The sequence below is a fragment of the Vanellus vanellus genome, assembly GCF_965231255.1.
Source record: "Vanellus vanellus genome assembly, chromosome: 5".
Classification (NCBI taxonomy): domain Eukaryota; kingdom Metazoa; phylum Chordata; class Aves; order Charadriiformes; family Charadriidae; genus Vanellus; species Vanellus vanellus.
The window spans coordinates 24,460,977-24,472,599 of record NC_138910.1 but is presented as its reverse complement, the minus strand read 5'-3'; the positions used below and the strand labels follow the sequence as shown (position 1 = coordinate 24,472,599).

General features: G+C 46.3%; 1 protein-coding gene across 1 annotated transcript; it reads right to left on the bottom strand.

Annotated features, from left to right (window-relative positions):
• Positions 1–2,567: 2,567 nt before the first annotated feature.
• CDCA7 (cell division cycle associated 7) lies at positions 2,568–10,194 on the bottom strand (the record flags this gene model as incomplete). Its single annotated transcript, XM_082483854.1, has 10 exons — positions 10,020–10,194; positions 8,394–8,519; positions 7,879–7,989; positions 6,147–6,398; positions 5,636–5,713; positions 4,712–4,900; positions 4,144–4,284; positions 3,646–3,795; positions 2,916–3,052; positions 2,568–2,598 (listed from the first exon to the last, which is right to left on the bottom strand). Exons 1-10 carry the CDS (start codon positions 10,038–10,040, stop codon positions 2,568–2,570), a joined length of 1,236 nt encoding a protein of 411 aa, XP_082339980.1. The 5' UTR covers positions 10,041–10,194.
• Between the last annotated feature and the right edge of the window lie 1,429 nt (positions 10,195–11,623).

The following is an 11,623-nucleotide window of genomic DNA, read 5'->3' as shown; positions in this document are numbered from 1 at the left end:
CCTATCATTGGTTGCTACTGAGAAGAGCCTGGCTCCATCCTCATGACATTCCCCCTTTATATATTTATAAACGCTAATAAGATCACCCCTCAGTCTCCTCTTCTCCAAACTAAAGAGACCCACGTGCTTATAGTCTGTATCCGGCCTGAACTCAGCACCTATATAATTCTACCATCACAAGGTAGTCATGTGGTACCAAACAATTCGATGCAAGCAGCACGAATATCAGAGCAAACCTGGTTCAGGGACACACAGCTGGGGAAAGATGTCCTAGGCCCACTGCTCCCCCAGGTACGATGGCAGCAACCAACTCCTTTACTTCACAACAGAAGTTTACCTGAAAGGTGGTAAAGTCTAAGTACAGTTCTAATGGGCTTTTTAAAAACAGTTAAGAGGCAAAAATTCTAACTCAGAAAACTTTTATTTTCAAAATAAAAAACTCTATACAGAACATTGTAGATCTGAGTACATCTAAATACAGCAGTCTCCGTGATATGATGCAAGGGTTTGCTGTTACCACAGTCCTTTCACACTCTTATCAATCAGAAGGCAAGCTCAGCAATTACAAAAAAAAAAAATTGTTGGTTTTTTTTTTTTTTAAAATAATGGCTCTTCTCTGGCAGAACATGTATTTCTAGAGTTCCTTCTTCATAAAATGTATCTAGAGGGTAGAACACTCTCCACCTCAGAGTGCACAGCTATTCACTCTATAAAAACAGACAAAGAGAGGACAGGAGATTTTCGACAGATGATTTATGAAACAGAACTCCAAGTCTGAGACATAAACATCTTTTGTTTCTAAATTCCTCTCTCCTCCCCTCCCACACACACTGATGTAATTCCCAGAAAGGTATAAACTGTGGATCATTATGTATACACACAGTGCAAATACTGTGAAAGCAGAGAAGCCAATAAAATACCAGTGCTCAATAAAAGCAAGTTGATTCTTCTACTATTCAACTGTACATTATTTATAACATCGCATTCTAAACCTTATACAAAACTTTTACAGTAGTTTCCATAACCAAACTAAGTGCATTTATACACTTTGTGGTTCAGTTCTCTGGATGCAATTTTCATGGCACCTTCTTTTCTACAGCACTGAGTACACAAGATCCTGTCCACACAGCACATTAGAATTCTTCAGCTCTATTTTTGCTGTATTCATGCTTCATTAACATCATGCACAATATCCTTCTACAATCATGCGGATCCAGATACAGAAATACAGCTGGACAGTTAAGGAGGAGACCACAGCACTAACCACGTTTGTAAGTGCTCACAACCTGCATGCAAACCATTATATCTCCCTTTTTATTTATTTTAAAAAGCCTTTTTGACGAGACAATCGTTCTTCCACATCTATTGCTACAACCAGGCTGGCTCTTGAAAACACTATCTATTTATGTTTATGCTGCTCTATGCAACTAGAAGAATAACTCACTTTAAGCTGGACTGTAGCTTAGAAAGTCTTTCCTTTTATTTTTTTTTTCAGAAGTAAAAAAAATCAGGCTTCCAATTCCAGTGGTCATTTGTCATTGCCCTTTTTCTTGATAACCAAGTTCAACAAGCTACCATCTTTCATCCACTCGGAGTTGGCCAATAGCCACATGAACCACTATGCCTCTACTTAACCAAGCCCTGGTCTGGAGGCATCTTCCCCAGGACCAGTGCCGATTCTGCAAAGAAGCAGCAAGAGCAGGGAGAAGACAACCCACAAAACCAGTAGCTTAACAAAGGGTACATTCTGTTTCAGACAGAGCAGCCCCTCCACAATGTATACCAGTACGTTCACATCAGTGATATCACTAGGCAATGCTACTGCTGTGGAAGCTGTCAGATGTGGCCTCCTCTCATCTGAGAAAAATATCAAGTGCCACCCCCCAACAGCTTCTGCTGCACTTAAGTCACTTGGAGAACCTCCCTTAAAATGGCCATTGTGCACTTTGAGTACTCTATAAAACCAAATATTAGTGCTTGGAGGCTGCTCAGTTGCAACTTTTAGGGCTTCCTTTTTGAACTTAAGAATGCGTTGCAGTTTTAGAGAATTCTTAGCTTCTATTCGATCATTTATGTTCAGTAAGAGTCTGTATTGCAGCAGAAGTTGGCCTGGAGTTAAGCACATACCTTCTCCCACTTGGTTCTGTGGGGAACAGTGCCCTGAACTTTCAGAACATCTGTATCTTTTTCGTGACAAACTTCAAAGCATAAGTACACCTGCAGCACAGATCACTGCATGAATAAAACTCTAAAGGCTTAAAGCCCCATCCCCTTTCAGGGAAAAAAAAAAAAAAAAAAAAAGTTATTGCCATGAAAGCAAGGACTGATGCTATCTGATTTGCAAAGCTGTTTAAAAAGAAAACAATGGCCTGTGGGCAAAGACCTTCATTAAACAGTTTTCCCAAGTATGATTTGCGCTGAGATAAGTGGAAGTTCTTTATACTTTTTTACCCAAAAGGGGAGAGAAGGAAGGCACTGGCTTTGTAATCTCATTTGATTAAACAATTCACTGTAGGCAATAACATGACATTGGTGAAAGAGTACGTAATTTAAAGGCAGTCACAGCTTCAGTCTTCCATTCCAAGTTCTTGTTTCAGACTGAAAGACAAGTAGAAACATGAGTTAGGTTGTAGCAAAACACTGTTTCGAAACTCTTTAGACAAATTAGTGGAAGCCCTGACAACAAACACAGCTGAAATCGGGAGCCAAAAGACAGAGTGGATATACCACTTATTTTGTGGAAGAACCAATACGTCAGAAAAATCATATGACAAAATCTCCAATTCTAAAGGCAAGAAGGACTGATCTTGAGATTTACCTGACAAATTGGGATGTGGAAAGCTCTTGTCTCCTAGTTTGGAGCTGCTTATCCCACTTACAGCAAAGCTATGCCACTGACACCACGGCATACGTACCTTTTCAAGTAGGCATGGACATTGTCATAGCCATGGTACTTGGCCAGATAGACCAGGACACCTGTAGCACATCGGCCATCCCTCTGTCTGCAGAAGCTACAGTTGCAGATTCCACGACATGGTGGGCACCTCCAGGTCTAAACAAAAGATAGACAACAAGCCTTTTTAACTGAACTGGAATGCCAGACATGATTCACACTCACAACTCAAAAGAGGGCCCTGCTCCACACTGAGCTCTGCAGCGAACATCACCGCTGCAGAAGTTGTCTAAACCAGTACAAGAGTACAAATTCTACAGCCTGTAAGGGATGAAACTCTCCTCTGCCTGCCTCGCACACAACCACATTCGCATTCCACTCTGCTCAACTCCTGCACCACTCCACAGCCCACAACAGCAGCACTTTGTCCACAATACAATTCCTTTCCATGGGGCACTAAGCACTAATGCAAGGCAAAAAGAGGACCCTATTCTGATGCTCAAATACAAGAATATTTTGGCAGCTGCTCTGCTCTCATAGTTTACTCCTGCAGATAAAGCTACAAAAGTAGTAACTACAACGAGCCGAACACAACACAAGGTTTTGTGATTCATTTTGAATCAAACCAGGACTGCATTATTTACTACACCACTGTAAGCAGTTCCCCGGCTAAAACTCTTTCGCTCCGAGTAACCAATGCACCTCTCTGTTCCAGTTAAGCACAATAAAGCCAATATTCAGAATTGTCTTACCGGATCCAGCAACGCCGTTCTGACATCTTCCCCATACCTATTGCGGAGGCATGGCCCACAGAATTGGCCCCGTACTCCTACACAATCAGGGTTACGACAATTTGTCTTGGTGTCTATGGTTTTTTGGCGACACTGATGACAGGTGGATCCCTAGAACACAGGGAAAGCAGTTCAGGAAACAAGACATTAGATATGGCTGTTTAGTTACCAAGACTGTTTTAACACTGCATCTTCAGTGTCTGTTAATCACTTTCCTCAGCTGGTATCACCTAAGCACTACAGTTGTTCCAGGCTGAAAGCAAGCTAACCGCCTTGGTAAAGACCATTCTATAAATTCAGGGAAAGATAAGAGATGATGTTTCAAGATCTCAGGCACACTTCTCCCCAAAATCAAATCCTTCTTCTCAGTGAGAGGGAGCCTGCTCTATTTGATGCTAAACCACAAGCAGGGAATAACAAGAAAAAAGTATGCGTTTCACAGAGTTGGAATATGCTTACCATGGCCCTGTTATATACTTTATCTCTTGCAGATCCACAAATATTATCCAGCTCTTCCGCTGTTATTTCCTCAACTGGGCGCACAATGTGTGGAAAAGCCATGGCACCACGGTGACCCCTCCTGGGAGTTCGGGCTTCATGCTGAATAATGAAGACGCAATACTTTTAGTATTAGTTTCAGCAAAAACTCTACACAAACAAGGCGGGTATCTTCAAAGCAATGCCAAAGTCTCAAATACCCATCACATATTTAAACAAGAGATACAGATCTTTGCAAAGACCTATGATACGTAGGCAGCTTTAGCACGTTCACTTCATCTGTCACCTTCAAGGTGCAGAAATGCTACTGGATCTTGCTTAATTCCTGATGGAGTGCAAGAGGAAGTGATTTTTCAAGGATAAGGTGAGGGGAAATGAAGAACATGTACAATATGCTATTTTCTGTATTTCCCAGGCCATAGCATAATCTTAATCTTGATCAGCTCTGTATGAATTACTATTTTCTCGATGGGATACAAAACCACCTTCATGATCAACCTGCAACAGGAGAACCAGAACCTCCACGTACCTCCAGGAATTCATCAGACATCTTTCTTCTTCTCACTAAGATGTACCGGTCATCATCTTCCTCTTCTGGCAAAGGAGTAGGGGGACCTTCAATCAGGGACCTGGATCTTGTATGAGGCCGAGAACTTCGGTCTGGGTTCCTCCTCAAAGCACTTTGGGGCAATGAACGTCTTGGAAGCCGCTTTGGTCCCTGGTAAAGTTTAAGAGCTCTTAATGAAATGGGCAAAAACCCAGACAGCTCCCGTCCCTGTTATGAATTCCTCCCTCACAAGACATGGCTTCCTTCCCATCTTTCCCAAGGATGAAGTCTCCCCCTCGTACCAAATTAGAAAACACAAGGTAAAAACATCCTAGGCAAATTCATCTTGGGCATTCTGCTAGCTGCGGAGAAATAGTCAGAGGCACATTTGTGTCCATGAAGGTGTAAGATACAATAATTCCCCACCACAGCAGCAGAACCCATGTCTATGAGGGGCTGCGACTTCTAGCGTTGTTCTCATCTTCACACAGCTTACAGGTAAATCAGCCAATTCGCAACCCAGCCTTCTTAAAGGACCTAGTTAGGGCAAATGTCAGGTTTTATTCAAGGCTCCAAACTCAAAGAATATTCAGGGTTGAGCATCAAAGTCTGAGCTGCCCCTTTATCTCCAGCCTTTGTATAAATACATATTTACACAACGCCTTGTTTACTTTTATTGGCCCATGGAGACACCTAACTTTTATGAATTAATCTGTTCTGCTTTATATAGTGGCACATCAAAAGAGAATTGCACAATGAGGATGCCTGTTTTAGAAAGCAATAAAATTCTGAACTGGACTTTGATTTACATGGTTTATTGAGTTTTTTTAATTGAGTCTCCTGTTTTGTAATGTCAGAATTTGACTCTCAGAAATCTGAAGGCAAATATAGGAAGTTTATACTTACATGACTGACAGTTTGCAATGATTTTCTCCCACCAAAGATACCAGAAACATTTTGCAACTCAGCCATTAGTTTTGCAAGCTGACAAGGGAAAGAAAAAGGAAGCAGAGCCTTAAAAGGGTGTTTATGTGCTATTACAGAGTATTAGATTAGGGCAATTGGCTAGAAGTACAATTACTTATAGGAAATGCAGTCGCTCTTCAACTTTTTACTTTTATGTCTTATTTATATTCTAGTGACTGCAAGTAATTTGAAAATACTCAAACTTAATATGTTGAGGTCCTATCCTTTATGCTTGCAGCCTATGGATTTTTACTCAAGTACTCAGCCTACGGATTTTCACATGCCAGGGGACATAAAGTATCAAATTTAAATATTAGGAATGTAAATTCCTCTTAACGCATTCACGTAATTCCCATTAGAGTTAATCTGAACAACCAAAGAAGCCCCCTAAGAGTCAAGGCAGGGGAGAGGGGCAAGAAGGGGGACCCCCAGGGAGACATCGAGTACTTGCCATTGCTTTGTTTTCCTTTATGTTTAAAGCTCTTTTTTCTAAAAATACGGCACCCTTTTCTTCAGAGTCAGAGTCTGAATCTGGAGCAGGCATCAGCTTTTCAGGAACAGGTTCTATCTCATGCTTCCTCCTCTCGGATCTTCGAGGTGGAAACTTCATGGCTACTTTTAGAGGCATAGGGTATTTCCGCCTCCTCTGAGCTACCTCGCTTTCAGCACTTGTATCATTCTCCTCTGAATCCGATTCCAATTTCTGTCAACAAACCAGAACGGAAGCATATAAAAAACCAAGTGAGTTGGTCTGCAATTAAATACAGTTTGACAATATTTTATTTGAGGGTGGTCAAGGAGGCTATCTGGCTGAAATCTAGCCCTTTCAGTCTCTAGTCCTAGTGCTCTCCTATATTTCAAGGGGGTGGGGGGGAGAGGGGGGCACAGGGATAAAAATATTCTCAGGGAGAGCCACACTGTACTGCCACAACACATCAAAAAAGGAGCTCAGCTTCAGTTGCAGCAGTCTTAGCTGTCACTTGCAGGTCTAATAGCAAAGATGGTCTGTGTGTGAGGGTGAGAAAGAGAATAGCCTTTAAAGGGCTCGATTTTGCAACACATTGTATCAGGCTGTACAAAAAGCCACTAGACACTTCTCAGCACAGGGTCAAACCCAAGGCTGTAAGCTGTCGAGAATAGCCATTTCACAGTATCAACAATACCCAGTGAATACTTCCTTCTAGAGTCAGTCAGTGAAATGATTATAAATAAAATCCCACTATTTTCTTATCTTTGAATTCTCATGCCTTGCTTGCAACTTTTGCAAGAACCAAGGGTTCAATAAGGACAGAAATTAATTTCTTTAGTTAAAAGCCCATTTTGCAATAGGGTATGACTTCCAGGTTTAGACTCAATAAGAGAGTCTTATTATGGTCATCGGTAACAACAGGCTTCCCGCTTCGTATGCGTAGACCATCAGTCTCAAAGGGTAATCCTTATTTGCACTGAGATTTTAGAAAACCAGGTATGTGGTTCTGCTTGCCCATTATGTGTAGTTATTGATTTCTTTTTCTTACACATCTATTCCAGCTTTGTCTCCTACTTATTCTCTTTACTTTTCCAAGCAGACGTTATTCTTTTCTAGTCATTCCCCAGCACGTTCTGAAGTTATGACAAATCTGTTTTATACCAAACATGGTATTACTTCTGTCTTCTCTGATAAATAACAACTGTTGGTCTTTTTAAGCAATAAAACTGCTCTTGCACTGATGTCAAGGAAAAGCAGGAAGGCAGATTTCACCACCTATCACTACTTCTCTGCCACTAAAGAAGTATAGCATTTCCTGTTACACTGTCAGAGTGCAGGTCTGACTACATGTCAATATACACAGAATTTTTTCTCCAGTTTGCTAAAGTCCATGGGCTAGCATAACATTTTGTATTGAGGAAATCAGAAATGTTGAAGTCTAACAGAGTAACATCCAGCAAGGGCAGTTTGAAGAGGTATTCTATTTCAAAATCCATATGGCAGATTTTATTCTCAACTTGTAAAGATCAGGAGCTTGGGGGCTTTTTATGGAAAGAAAAAGAAAATGAAACTATGGCTACTTAGACTGTACATTAAATTAAATGATGCTTCTTCCTGACAACATTTGACTTTCAAGCTGAAGCTACATTCTTTTTCAATTAAGAAGGTCTAGAAATTTAGATTTAAAATCACAAACTAAAATCAACTGTCTTACCAATGCATCTTGAATCTCATTTTCTGCAAAGCCACAGAAGGATTCATCATCAGAGGCTTCGTGAAAAATTTTTGCCAGTTCTTCTCTAATATCCGACCTAAACTTGCATTTCTATGAAAAATAAAATATCCTTTAACTGAAGTTGTACAGAAAGCGATTCACATTTACAAGTGCAGTATAAGCAAATAGCTTTTTTAATAAAGAAAAAAAAAAATAGTTAAGGCATTTAACAAGGGGTTTCAGAACCGCGGTTGCAAATTATCAGGCATGTTAGGTTAGGTGACATTTTAAAGGCTAGAATAAATAGCTAATCTGTTTCCAACAATTACCACCTAGAAGCACAAGTGAAGAGTGAAATGAAATTACAGCCCATAGCATAGATTTATAACCACTATACAAAAACATAAGCAGAGCAAGCAGTTTTAATAGTGCACAAAACATTTACTAGCTTCACATTTTTGCAAACTTTACTAGCACTGCACGTTCAGTTTTATGTGTTCTTGTACTGTACTTACTGTGTTTGCAAAATTATCAGAACCAAAACTGTCACAACTGTCATCGGAGGATGAGGATGTTTCCATGGGAATCAGTTTTGTATTTCGGAATGCTGTTAAGTTTTTCCTTCCTGAACAGCCTCGGCGCTGCGAAAGGACAATGGCAACACCGTTAATAAAAGAGACCTGCTGTAGCATACTAGCTTTTAAGAACATCCTTAAATCGAAGTTTAGGAGGTTTGAACATTTTAGGGTGTTTAACAGTCTTGAGTAGAAGTCAGCAGAATTACCATCAGCTTTGAAATAATTCCCAAAATTAGAAATGGGAATAGTTTCTGCTCTGATATATTTCTGATCATTGTTATAGATGAGTTTTGTTCAGGATTTAGAAACACTTGTTTTATGCAAACAGTCAAGTGGAAACATACACAAAAATCATACCCTTCCCCGCTCATTATAGGCAATGCTGAAAAAAAGTACAAGTACACAAACAGTACCTAGAAAACCGCTTTGATTTATTAATTACTATTAGTTTGAGCCAAACACTAAATAGACCGCAGCTGTTCAGGAAGGGACTAAGGCTCATTCCCACACAAAAGAGGACTTTTTGAAACAACAGTTTAAAGACACGACAGCTGGCTGCTTTGTTAATTTTACCACCAGGTTGAAAACACCTTTTTCGATGGGCTGCAGGTTTTCATTTCCACGGGAATGTTTCCACTACCACCGACCCATTTCACCAGCAACTACCCGGAGCCATGTGGAGACCCCCGGCCCCCCCCTCCCTCCCTCCCTCCCCAACCCCGTTCAGGACGCTGCTTTTCGCCGGAGCGGCCCGGCGGCACCCCCGAGCCTTGCCCAGCCCTCACGGCTTTTGCCGGTACTGACGAGGAACACAAAAACCGGTCCCGGCCCCGGCCCCAGACACAAAAGGGGTCGTTTCTGGAGTGGCGATCCCCGCCGCACCGGAGACCCGGCACCGCCAGGGCCACGCAAATCCGCCTTCTCCCCCCCCCCCTCCCCCCCCGCCCCGCTCCGTGGGCGGCCGCCAGCGGGCCCCGCACGCCGGCCAAGGGCGCGGGCAGCTCTCCCCGCCTCCCGCTGAGATGGGGCCACCCCCTCCCACCCCCGCCTCAACCCCTCACCCCGCGGGGCTGCGCCCCTCCGCCCCGCTCCACGGCGGCGCAGCGGGGCCGCTACCCCCCGGCCGTGAGGTACCTCCCCCCGCAACAACCCGCACTCCCCCCCCCCCCGCCCAACGGCCGCCCTCGCGCCCCGCATCGTACCGGCGGCCGGGAGGCAGAAGGCGGGGGCGCCCGGCCGCCTGCCCCCCGCTGAGCGCGGCTCTGAAGCCGGGCCCTCTGTCCCAGCCAGGCGGGCCCGGGGAGCCCCGGCACCGCGGCGGGGCAGGAGGCCCGGGGCTTCCCCCACGTCGCTGCCCCTGGCGAGCCCCAGCCCAAAGACTCACCCCGCCCGACCCCATCAGCCTCCCCGCAGCCCGGCTCGCCCCGGACGTAAGACCCCGCCGGGCTCCGGGAGAACAGAACCGCAAGCGCCGCAGCCCCCGCTCCCTCCCCGGTCGCCAGCAGCGACCCACGGGCGCACCGCGCCCCCGAGAACCCCAGGCCCGCCGCGGGCAGCGCTCACCTGCGGGCGCGACGGACCCATGCTGGCGGCGGCGGGGCGAGCACCCGGGAACTGAAGGTTCGCGCCAAAGCGGCTGGGACAGCGGGGGGCGGGGCCCGGCGGCGCCTTTCCCGCGTTGGCGCCCGCGTCCTGGCAGATGCAGCTGACACCCCCGCGGGATCGGGCACCCGGCGTGGCCGCCCGCCCGCCCCTTCTGAGGAAGTCGATAACTCTCCCTGATCGCTCCCGGAGGGGCTAGTGCGGAAGCCCTATTTTTTATTATTCTATTTTGTTTGTTTGCGGTGCGGGTTTTGTGGAGCTGCAAGGGCCTGGCCCTGTGGCGCGAAAAGCTCCCGGGCGGAACGCTGCGGGACTCGCGTGCCAGAGGGGAGGGGCGCGGGGGGGCAGTGAGGGGGGCCAGAGGCCCCCCATGCGAGGGGGAAGGGGAGGCCCGGCAGTCTCTAACTCTTTCTTTTTTAAATTCTTTTAACTTTATACGCCGGACCTGGGTTTGCGCCCACCGCAGAACCCCAAAGCAGAACCCCAAAACGTGGCCGTTGTCGGGGCAGAGGGGGTTTCTCCACGAAGGAGCCTCCGCATACCCCCCGGGGCAGCGCGTCGGGCCCCCCCCACGCGCGGGGTAGCGAAAGTGCGCGTCATGAAGAGCCCACGCAGCCACACGCGGAGCGAATGAAAGCGTCGCGTGGCAGCGCGCGGCGAGCGCAGCCCCACGCGGGGAGCGAGGCGGTGGGTGACGGCTGTTGCCGCGGCTCCCCGGGGAGCGCAGCGGGGCAACGGAACGGGGCTTTACGGGGAGGTCGGCCGCGGTGCTCTTTGCGGACAAAATCCCACCCGAGGAGGGGCCAGGAGAAAACACGTCGTCGGCCGTTGCAAACCATTCTACCTAACGTTCGTCATTGCGCCGTAAAGCGAGTGCAGCCATTAAACACGGCAGAACAAGGGCTGCGCGGGCGGCGTTTGGCCGCAACGCTAATGGGAGAAGCGCTGAAGAAGCCGTGTGGGGTTTGTGGCCCCCAGTGTTTGGTCTCATCCTCCACTGGTCCTGCGGTCCGGGCAGGACTGGGTACCGGGTGGGCCGCTGACGCGGCTCAGCGTTTCCAGGCGCGTTCCCAAGAGCGGGCGAGTCCCCGCTGCGGTGGGCAGGAGGGAACGAGGCCGAGCACACGTGCAGCCTGCAAGCCCCTGTAAAGCAAACCCCAAATCATCTCTAAGCCAAAGCCCGTAAATCGGCTACAGCACAATGGAGTACAAGGGCCCTCGCGGAGGTTTGCTGTTTTCTGTGGGCATTATTGTTCCTGCCCGGGCTGCGATCTGTCATGTAAAAGAATCTCCATTTTAAATAAGCCCATAATTACATACTTACCTGCACCGCTGGCTTCTCAGCGTGCGCACAAAAGCACAGGAACTAAACCCGGTTCTCTGGAGGCTTTAGACCACACTCGATTCCTCTAAATCCGCATTAGCGGAGGATTGCCACCCAGACGGTTTCCAACCGAGACGGCTCAGTCGGGAAGGGGAAATGTTTCTTGAATTTTTATGTACTTTTACTTCTTTCAGAAAAAAACCCTGCAAATACTAGTTTACTTACATGGGAGAAGAGGTCC